The following is an 11,278-nucleotide window of genomic DNA, read 5'->3' as shown; positions in this document are numbered from 1 at the left end:
AAGAGAGGAATCGCATTTCACAGGGAAACAGGAGACATGTCAGAGAGCTGGTGCTAGGTTGAGATACAAGAAGATATACCCTAGTACAGCGCCTAGTATAGACTCTGTTGACAGCAGCCACTCTGCACTGCCCACAGAACAGAGAGCTGCTGCTTTTCTTCTCATCATCATTTATTCGACCAACAATAACATTATAACAACAATCAATTACTACACATGCTATAGTACTCTTTTCATATTTGCTCTCATTTAATTCCTTGATAACAGAAAAAAAGAATCCCTTTTCTGGGAATCAGACAAAAGCTCCTACAGTTAAAAGAAAAAAAACTGCTTTTTTAGTGTTTGAGAAGAAATGAATGCTAGCCCAGGAATCTCATGATCCTTCTCTTCCTTTTCCCTTTGTCTCCGCCCACTTCTCCATCACTTTTTCACAACTTGAATGATTAATAATTTCCTGAGTCAAGGTATATTGGATTAAAAAATCTAGTACTAGCTCAAAGTCTCCCTTGATGATTACATTAAAAAACTAAAGCATCTCACGTTTTTTTTTAATCTCCCATATTTCTAGTATGTCAAGTCTACACTTTAAAAAGTGTTGTGAATTGAGAGTTGTTTTTTAGTATTATTATTGAGAATTCAATAATATAATTATCACCCTTTGGTTACTTTCGATATCTCAGCTTCCCCTCCCCCCCATCTTGCTCTATGACCTAAACTGTCTTTCCTTAACCGAAGTCGTTGATGGTTTTAAGTTCAGAATTAGTAATCCTTTTTCCAGTACCTTTTGCGAACTGTTTCTGTTGCTTTCCTGTTTGAATTGATGCCAGTCATGTTAGCTGTCTCCTCTTAAAGAAAATCGTTGAATTGCTCACAAGAAAGGAAATTCAAATATGGGGCCGTATCAGAAAAAGCTATAAAGAACTTCTTTCCCCCATCAACTTTTAGGCTGTTAATAAATCAAAGATTTAGCATGTTTAACATCTTTAATCAAGGTTCTAACACATCTAGTTAATGTGAATTAGACAAACTTAATTGCAAGAAAAGAGGATTGTTGGCTGCGATTAAGACCGACCAACAAAGTAAAAAAGACCTATCTAATCTCTGTTAACATTACTAAGCAGCTGTCATTATCTTAAAAATAGATGTCATGTGGGCAGGAAGCATCATTCCTTTATTTACTTTATTTAGGTGGTATCACATTCTTTTCCATTTGACAGAAGAAGCATCTTCCAATTTCAGTAACCCTTAACCTAGCTAAGTTGTCTATTATAACTTCATTCTCCTAAAGACAATACCTACTAACATAGGAGTATTAAATTATTCTTTCAGCTCCTATGTTTCCTCAACACATCAAGACGTTGCCTTAAAGAAGTATAATTTAATACGTTAGTTGGGATAATCATAATCTTCATCTTGGTTTTGGTTGGGGAGTAGATGGTCTTTAAGTAGTTGAATTGTAATCACAATGTTCATTCTAAATTGATGATGGGGGGAGAGGAGAGGGAGGTCTTGCCGCGTCTTAAAAAGTTAGTAGATAATGGGTCTGCTTCTTTAACCTTCTCCGCCTAAATATTAGACGCCTGTCTATCCCATACATAATATACTGTTCTCTTACCACTAAACGACGATCTAACAGTGAAACGATTGAGGGAAACGATAGAATGCCCTAACTCGAGTTAGGTCTAACCATATAATAACATTGTTAGTTAAGTATAAGGCGTATGATAGATGGTCTCTATCTTGTACGTTTGGATGATTCTTTGTAGGGTATGAATTGACAGTTAAATAAACAAACTGTATATGTCTACAAGTGATTAAATATGTTGATAGAATAAAGAGCATATACAATAAAAGTAGCATATGGCAATTGTGATTCATATCAATCTTCCAGTTCTATTCCACTGAGGTGACTGACTGCTGGCCTTGTCAGTAAAACAAGAACAAACATTTCTTATCTTTGATCCAGTTATTGATGATAAGGAGAAGAATCTTCTCCTTGAGTGGAAATATTTTTTAGAATTCTTTTTCTTTTTTACTGAAGCTATCTTTATCCAACATATTCTTCTTGTTTAGTAATGTTACTTTTATTCAAAGGAAGAATCACATTCTGGTTTTTTTCCTTGAGGATAATATTCATGCATTACTTAACAGAGCAAACTTCTTCCTAAAGTTTTCAAGACTAAACTTAGCTGCAAAATAAGAAAATTGACATTTTAGGATGCCAAAAAAGGACCAAAATAGAGAGAGAGATGGATAAAAAGAAGTAGAGCCAAAATATTTAAAAAAAAGAAAAGAAACTACTCCACTAAGTTATTCCTTACACTTCTACAATCTCTAAGGCTATGGCTGCACACATCTTTCTCCATTTGTTCTTTCTTTGTTGTCTTTACCTATGAGTGCACATATCCAAAAGTTTCTTTCTTCCTTCTACTATTTCATCAAAGAAGTCATCAAGTTGTCCAATGATGCTTTCTGCCCCACATTTCAACATTCCAAAGCAATCTTTCAAGTTTTCAATCTTGTCTTGGATATCAATTTGTGTTAATACTAATCCACACTCCTTGGCTCTTTCTAGTTCCATTTTCAGCTCAGCCATAGCTACTCTTGCTCTTTGATACTCGAAAAGTAGGATTCCGGGCAGCTGCCCTTCTGCCTGATTCACCTCTGCTACTACTCTCTGATGCAATCTTGATGTTGAAACCATAAAAGATGAACCGAAAACCATGTTCCCTTCATGACCATTCCCTTGGTAAAAACTTGTCCCTGGCCAAAAATATACAAGTCCACTTACCAAAATGGCCAAAAGCAATGAGCTGACATTCTTCATTGCATAAAGCACCCCTCTAAAGCCACTGAATCCATTGAATTTTGATCCTATCATAATATTTTCGTCGAACCTCAATGATAAATCTTGCATTCTTGTTTCCATTAAGCTCTTGTTTTCTTCTTCAAGTGCTACTATTTCTCTTTGACATCTATTTATCGCGCGAATAACCTGTATGATCAAGAAAAAAGATTACAACTTTATGCAAAAAAATTCGATATAGATACATGGTTTGATTATGCCAAGAAAATTAAAACAACCTGGCGGGAAAGCAGAGGATTTAAAATGTTGTGATCATCAAAAGAAGAAGCTAAATTGGCACCAGAAGTGTAATAATTTTCCATGCTGGAGATTGCTGATTTGAGAACATGGCAAGCTTCCCAAAGTCTTGAACTTTCATCCATGTACTCATCAAGCCATTTCTCTCCAACAGGCAAATGTAGTTTTTGAACCAGAAATGTTAACTGGGAATGAAAAGATCTCAAAGTTGACAAAACATGTTGAAGAAAATGGAAAGACATGAAGTTCTGAGACAGGAATAAGTGATCAAGATTGTCAAGTCCTCTAGTGAGGAAGTTGTAGAAACCATTAACAGAAGTTGTAGAGGAAGAATGATTCATCACAAAGATTGAAAAAGAAGAAGATGGTAAGTTAGAAGAGAAGAAAAGGTGACAAAATATTGATGGTTATATGTATTGGAAGTGAATTCAAGAAGGTAAAATAAGGAAGTGAGTAGCTTAAGGGGTTAGGACATAGGAGTCTATATAGTGAAAAGGATTGGTTGTTGGGGGCAATTATGTGTGTTTGCTACAGAGTGGAGGAGATGATTGGAGAATCTGCCATATTCATTATTTAAAGGAAGCAGAGAAATGCTGGAATTGAAAAAGTGGAAAGGGAAAAAAGGGAATTCCTAAGTCTAAATGAAAAGAAAAAGCAAACACGAGAAGTTAATGAGTTGGCCTTAAACATTACACTTTCCTATTCATAAAGATTTAGTCTGCAGACCTTTCAAGAATCAAAAAGGGTGTCTGCACATAAAATGATAATTAGGGAGAAATCTTCAGTTTTTTTTCTTTAATAGTATTTTTAATTATATAGCTCTTTATTCTATGAAGGCCCTAGATTTTGTTTTCTTGGGCTGTAAAAGTTTGACTACTTTGTCTGAGATACTTCTTATTCTTTCTTCTCATCCTTCAATTTTGATTTGGTTCCCTCTTGGAATTGAGTGCTTCTCACCTTTTTCTCTCCTTTTAATTTATTAATTATTCTTTTGATGAGTTATTTAGCTGTGTAATGGGGAAGTTTAAGGAGATATTAATGATGAGGTCTTGGAGTTGAGATTATTATATGCAGATGCTGGCCCCTGTTTTTTTCTCTTTTAGAAGTTAAAATTATACTTTTTTGGGAAAGTTTACATGGAAAGCAATATATTGCTTCTAAGTTCAATATACACGAATTTGCCGCTAACATTAACTTGCGGTCCCCTCAATACCCTCTGGCTTTTCTAAAACCCCATTCCCCACCAAATGAAATTAAAAAGAGAAAAAGGGTTGGTGCAGTTTGTGAATTTCCAACAAGTCTAGCCAGTTTTACAAACAAATACAATTTCCTCCTGCATTTTCTATATTGAGATTTGAAACCCAGCCTTATGAATTTTCAAATGGGAATATGACCGGCTATTTGTGTAAAGATCCATTTATAAAAGTCGTGGAAGCAGTCACTAATGCTTGCATTAGGGTAGACTGTCTACATCACAGTTGGGGTGCGGCCCTTTCCCGAGCCCTGCGTGAACATGAGATGCCTTGTGCACTGAGCTGCCCTTTTTTTTAGAGTGCTTCATTCATTGCCTTTAAGGTTTTGCATGGCGTTTGTATCTTTCATATAATATCAGAACCAACCTCAATATACAATTCTTATACCCGTGTGACTAGTGATGGAGTTGGAAATTCGAATAAGGGGATTCAAAATAATGCCAGAACATCATAACTAGGACTCAGACTTGTGTCCTAAATCAAATTTTGAGCCACATTTGCCGCTACAACTTCAGTTGTGTCATGTGAATTCAATAACTTTTATATATATATACAAAAAAACCATTTGCTTTATACTTTTTTCTCAATATAGTTTGAGGAATGTGATTCAATTGAACCATGTAGCTCGATTCCTAGAGTGGCTACACCAAGGTTTTGGGTTGATCATCAAATGCATTCAAAATATGTAGTATTGCTTTTTTGCAGAGCCCAAAACTTTCTTGTGCAACAATGATGTAGTAGAAGATGTGATGATACAAAGTAGTATCAAAAGCCGGGATCCTGTTTTTGAAATGGGGAATCAAGAATGCATGCTCACTACATTGAAATTTGGCAAAATAGGACTTAGTACGGGACTAAGCAATTTGTATTGGAATTGGAAAATGGAATTCCACTTTCCAAATCCACTCAAGTGGGGCATTATCTAATGAAATAAAGGCCATCCACACAACTTACAATTATCTTTTTTAGCCTAATATATATTTGATGTAACTATATGGTCACACTTATATTCATCAAGTTTGGTTTTAAAAGGTAGCCGTAAGGTTTTCCTTTGGGTCCACAAAAGATGTTCCAGCAAATTACAAGTCTTTAAAAATATGAGTAGTAAAAAGATTGTTTCAGTTTTAGTATGATAGGATATTTCATGGGAAGGATTGGACACCACGCTTTGTATAATGGTGTAAATTGGTGAAGCTGAAAATCAATCAAATCCAAGCAACAAAAGGGTGGGTTGTTAAAAATTACATGGTGGATTATGCTACATAGTACGTATCATATACGAGTGTAGATAAGTATTTGGTACACTATAGTGTGTTCTTTTTAAACGAAAATAGGAGATATTTATACTTAAACTCGTTTGATATGAATAAGTTAAACAAACGGCAAATGCTGCATCCTACTGGCCAAAGTGGTCCCGGAGAAGAACTTTTATCCATCTTTTAGGGGCAAATGAAGTTGAGATAACAAGTCTATTTCAACGCTGTTCAGTTACATTCTCAAATGTTTTCCAGTTTTTAATGGTATAAAATTCATAAGCAATACTAGTAGTTACTTTATAACACGGGCTAGTCAGTTTTCGGACTGGTAAATGAAATATAGTTGTAAAACTATTGAAAAATAGTCACTATTTTGCTGAAACACAGAAAGTTTCAGCATAATATGCTGAATTATGGAGCTCCTACGTATGAACTTCCAACATATTATGTTGGAACTCCAGCACATAGAAAGTTTTAGCATAATATGCTGGATTATGAAGCTCCTGCGTATAAACTTCCAGCATATTATGTTGGAACTCCAACACATTATGAAAATCCAGCACATTATGGTAGAATCGTATATGTAAAAAATTTGAACTCCAACATATTATGCCGGAATTTTTACGGATTTTAAGGGTATTTTTGTTCAAATTTTATTTTTAAATGAATAAATGACTAAATTTTGATTATTTTTTAAACTGCGGCTATTTTTCAATTACCAGATGTAAGCCTGGCTATTTTTGATTTTGCCCCTTTACCGAAACTTTGGCCCATATATAAAGCACGGAAAAAACATACTCATCCCTACTCTGTTTAGGTTAAAGCACATTAGTTACCATGATTAAGCGGAGTGAGGTGATAAGGGCTCATACATTTCATGTGTTTATTGGTTTAGTCACTAAATTTTAGTATAAACACACTTGATGTAAGTATAATTTTTTCCGAAGTGAGATGATATGGTTTATGGTAATTATTTAAACCACAACTAACCAACCAGGGCAATAAGAATTTTGAAAAATTACTGCTCTAGTGGTTTCAATAGAAAAATCCAATTTATACTCAAGTAGATGGATATTCAGTAACAAGCTCTATTTTAAAAGGCGTTTTTGGAGCGAGCTCTGGGGCGAGGCGTTTCAAAAACGTCCCGGGGCGATGGTGTGGGGCGAAAGTTTCAAGAGGCGTACATATCGCAATTTGGGGCGTACTCCCGGGCGTTCGAGGTGTACGCCCGGGCGTTCAAGACGCATTTTTTTAGTAAGGAGTAAGCCCCCGAGACTTTTTCAAATTAAAACAAAATTTGTTGAATTAGTTCTTCATATAACACCCAAATTCTCAAAAGTCAGTTTGGTAATTACTCAAAAGGTTTAAAAATGAACTCAAAAGTATTAGATTTAAAAGTAAAGACCTTTTTTATTGATTTAAACCCTAATTCATGGTTTTTTCAATTTTTTATCTTGTCCGCTAGTCTGCTAATATCTCCCAAAAGCAACGAATAATTAATTTTTTTTACAAATACAAAGAGAACTACATTCTTCTTCATAGCAGCAAATTCAAAGTTCAAATTGCAGATTAATCATCCTTTTTGTTTCTCCATATAGAAAACTTTATTCTTTTACACTCAAATTACTTGTGCTTGTAAGTAACGTATAATAGATTATTTTGATTAGTTTTTTGTGGGAATGGAGCATACATATATATAGTTTTTTTCAATTTTTATGCAATTTTACCTGTTTATAAATATTTACTGTCATTATATTATTTTATAAAATATTAAAAATTAAATACCTATGGGACTTACGCCCCGCGCCTCGGGGCTTACGCCCCACTGAATCATATGTAAAATGCCTTGCCTTACGCCCACGCCTTTTAAAACACCAGTGACAAATAGTATAATTACCCTCTCTGTCACAATAAACCAGATTTAGATGCATATAAGTTTATAATAGTTCGAAATACTGCATTGAAAATTTCCATTTACAAGAAAAGACCAAACTTTTTGAAAGGAACTGCAAAAGAAAAGAAAGTTAATATCTTTAGTAGGAGTAAAAAATCTTTAAAAATATAGGATACAATCAGGGGCGGTTTAACGGATCTCGTGGTCTAAGGCAAAATCATATTGAAAGAATTTTAATTTTTTATAAAATATTTACACTAATAATAAAATTTACTTTCTAAACAACAAATTAATCATTTAATACAAAAAATACTGAATTTAAAAAATAAAATAAAGGAAGAAGAGCACAAAAAATAAAGTGATGGACTATTGGATGTTGAGGTCCACAAATTTTAATTTGGCTATCATCACAAACAGTAAAAAGAAATAAACGCACATAACATAATAGTTTAAGTTTTGAGCATTAATGGTGTCAAAAATATTTACTCCTTCTAATCAATTTAAGCGATAATTGTAGTTCATTCTATTAACTATCATTTATTGGTGAATATCTAAAATAAATTATAAATTGTAACGACCCGACTTGTCGTTTTGAGAACGACTTAAGATCCCGACTTGTCGTTTTGAGAACGACTTGCGTGTGCGATTGAGTTTGGTTTTGGAAGGTTCAGAATTAAATTGGAAGAACAATCCTTATTTAAGAAACTTAAAATAAAGTGTTGACCGGGAGTTGACCTTGATGTATAGGGCTTGGACATCGATTCCGAAAATTTGAATAGCTTTGTTATGTCATTTATGATTTGTGTGCAAAATTTGAGGTCATTCCGGATCGATTTGTTATGTTTCAGCATAAGACATAATTTAGGATGAGGGTATCTACATATATATAAGGAGTTATGTGATGGACAACCTATCAAATAATAGATCTTTGAGTCTAGTTTCTAACGCTTCAAACCGTTCGTCATTTGGACATTTTTACAAGCAATTATGACCAAATTACCAAAGGCTGGCAGAGGAGACTGTAGATGCGAAGCATCCGGGGCCGCATCCGAAAGAAGGGCTGGCAGTGAAGTGCTGCCATAGCATCCGGGGCAGTATCCGAAACCCAAAAATCTGGGCCTATAGATACAATTTCGGGGTTCATTTTTCCCGCTTCATTTGGACGAAGTTTGGAGCTCTTCTCCACTCATTCAAGACCACCAACTCCTCCCTTTTTCAAGTTAAGCAATCTCCATTATCTTGGTATGAAATTCCATCATTTCTACACTAGTATTGATGAAATCTACACATAAAATACTTAGATCTTCAAGAAATTACTCCAAGAACTCAAAGGAGGGTTTTGCAAGATTTTTTCCAAAAATGTAATCCTTCATCCTTAGACTTATATGTATGGATTTTATTATGCGTATGTGAGCAAGAAATAAGTATTAACACTTATTGGATGGTGCTTGGAAGCCATAAATATTTAAACTAGATTATTGGGTGTTATAGAGATATTGTAATGAATTAATTAGCAACAATTGGGTGGATGTGAGTTCATTGATGATTCTAATGGTGCTAAAGAAGGTTGCTTGTAGACAAAAATTCGTTTAGTATCTGTTGTTGGTGGGAAGGAGAGATTATTAGATGAAGAAACATCATTACTAGAGGTAGCAAAATGCTATGTACTCTAGGTATTTGATAAAATGTCTAAATGACCAAAAATCTGGAAATTTGTTTACTAATATAGGTGCAATTGTGTTATATTTTTGTAGATTAAAATTTATTTGGTGTGATGGACCATCGTAGTATTTTTAAGGGGCAAATTTCCGATTTGAGCCGTCCGGAGGTGGCTTCACTCGCGAAGATCATTTAAAGCATTGACTTAGTTTCGTCGAGGTAAATATCTTGCCTAACCTTGAGTGGGGGAATTACCCCTTAGGCATTGAGTCTTATGCGGAAATTGTATAGTTAAAAACCATGTACGCGAGGTGACGAGTACGTACTTGGTTTATATGTGCAAATTATATCGGTTGAAATTCGTAGATGCCCTTATGTATTAAATTGAAAAATTGTTGGAACTTAGTAAACCCTTAATTTTTCATGCCTCATTCCTTCTTTGCCGAGTTTGTATTTTATACGATAATTTGGTGTGATTTTCACTTGTATTTTTTATGTGAATTCCGTGTGTTTGTTGATTTGATATTTTTTGGAAATAATCACATTTTGGATTATTCATTTGCAAATAATTTGGATTAAAGAAGGCATTGTTCCTTGATGAATTACTTTCCAGTTTATGTTATTGCAATTGGTATTGAGTTATAAAGGTGGTAAATGATATTTGAAGCAAAGTGTTAAATTGTAAAATATTATTTTGTTGAGTTGTTCGCTCCCGGATATTTTTATTAAGACTTTTGTGCACATTATGGTCGAGCCATGGGCTCCTTATTGTGAAAAATAATGTATTGTTGATTTCTGTGGCAAGTTAAAATATTTGGGCACTTGAGATGCAATTTGTGATATATTTTGATATTTGAGCGCTCGATGTGCAATTTGTGATATGTTGTAATATTTGAGCACTTGAGGTACAATTTATGAGATGTTGTTATATTGGCACATGATATTGTTGGGAGAATTGTTCGGGTGTTTGCACGAGGTTTATGCCGTGCTATTATTACTATTGATATATGCACATGCGGCGTGACAATACATGCTATATATGTGGGTTTGCGCATGTGGCGAGACAAGGAGGGAATATTATTATGCGCGTGTGACGAGACTAGGCAGACATTTACTTTATTGTTGCGCACGTGGCGAGACAAGGTGGGTTATGTCGGGGATTGATTTGTGATGACTTGTGATGGCATGGGGGCATTGTTGTTGTTGATATTTGTGTTGGGACTACGAGGCGGTACCTCGAGAATGCTCTTTGTTGAAATTTATTTATGATTTGGGACTACGAGGCGATACCTTGGGAGTGCCCTTTATTGATATTTCTGTATGGCTGCACTTGCTTTTGGTTATTTTGTTTTTTCGTAATATGTAAATTTCTGTATTCTCCGTGATGTATCAATTGACTTAATATTAAGTGTTTTGTATTTCTTGTAGTATTGTGCTGGTTTTGACTTTTTCGTACGAGACTCTGAGAATTTGTATTTCTTCTTTGTACTTGTTCTTGATGATTGAGTTGATTTAAATAAAAGAAATTACTATTATATTTTAATTTAATAATTTTACATCCAAATCATTTCTTTATTGATTTCTTACTTGGTTTAAAAATTATAAACTTACTTTATTGAAAATAAATTGACCCTGCGGATCTTATATACATTAATATTTTGGTACGTGAGTTGTCTGTGCGGTTATAATAGAGATATGGGCACGAGGTGCCGTGAAAATATGAAAGTGGGATCAGACCCGTATTTTATGATTATGAAATGAGGTGTCACATAGTGAGTTTTATTTGAAAGAATTATACTCGAAGGATATTTATTTGAATGAATTATATTCGAAAGATTTTTATTTGAAAAGCTTATATGTGAAAGATTTATATTTGAAGGACTTGATTAATTGGCTGTACTTGTATTTATTATTCGTTTGAGCAATATTTATGGTGTTCCAGTTGCCTTACTGTTTATGTCACAAGTTGATTATTATTTCTATCATTGTTATTTATTTTCTATTATTTTTGAATGCTATATAGCACAAGTTATTTGACTAGTGAGTGTCTTGACTGTACCCCGTCACTACTCCACCGAGGTTAGTCTTGATACTTACTGGGTACCGACTGTGG

General features: G+C 34.3%; 1 protein-coding gene across 1 annotated transcript; it reads right to left on the bottom strand.

The window, feature by feature from the left end:
- Positions 1 to 2,140: 2,140 nt before the first annotated feature.
- Positions 2,141 to 3,589, bottom strand: LOC104098263 (uncharacterized). The gene is made up of 2 exons (XM_009604953.4): positions 3,085 to 3,589; positions 2,141 to 2,995 (listed from the first exon to the last, which is right to left on the bottom strand). Exons 1-2 carry the CDS (start codon positions 3,442 to 3,444, stop codon positions 2,387 to 2,389), a joined length of 969 nt encoding a protein of 322 aa, XP_009603248.1. The 5' UTR covers positions 3,445 to 3,589; the 3' UTR covers positions 2,141 to 2,386.
- Positions 3,590 to 11,278: the final 7,689 nt, after the last annotated feature.

Source organism: Nicotiana tomentosiformis, chromosome 1, assembly GCF_000390325.3.
Source record: "Nicotiana tomentosiformis chromosome 1, ASM39032v3, whole genome shotgun sequence".
In the NCBI taxonomy this organism is placed as follows: Eukaryota; Viridiplantae; Streptophyta; class Magnoliopsida; order Solanales; family Solanaceae; genus Nicotiana; species Nicotiana tomentosiformis.
The sequence above is the reverse complement of the archived record's forward strand: the minus strand, read 5'-3'. Positions and strand labels throughout refer to the sequence as shown.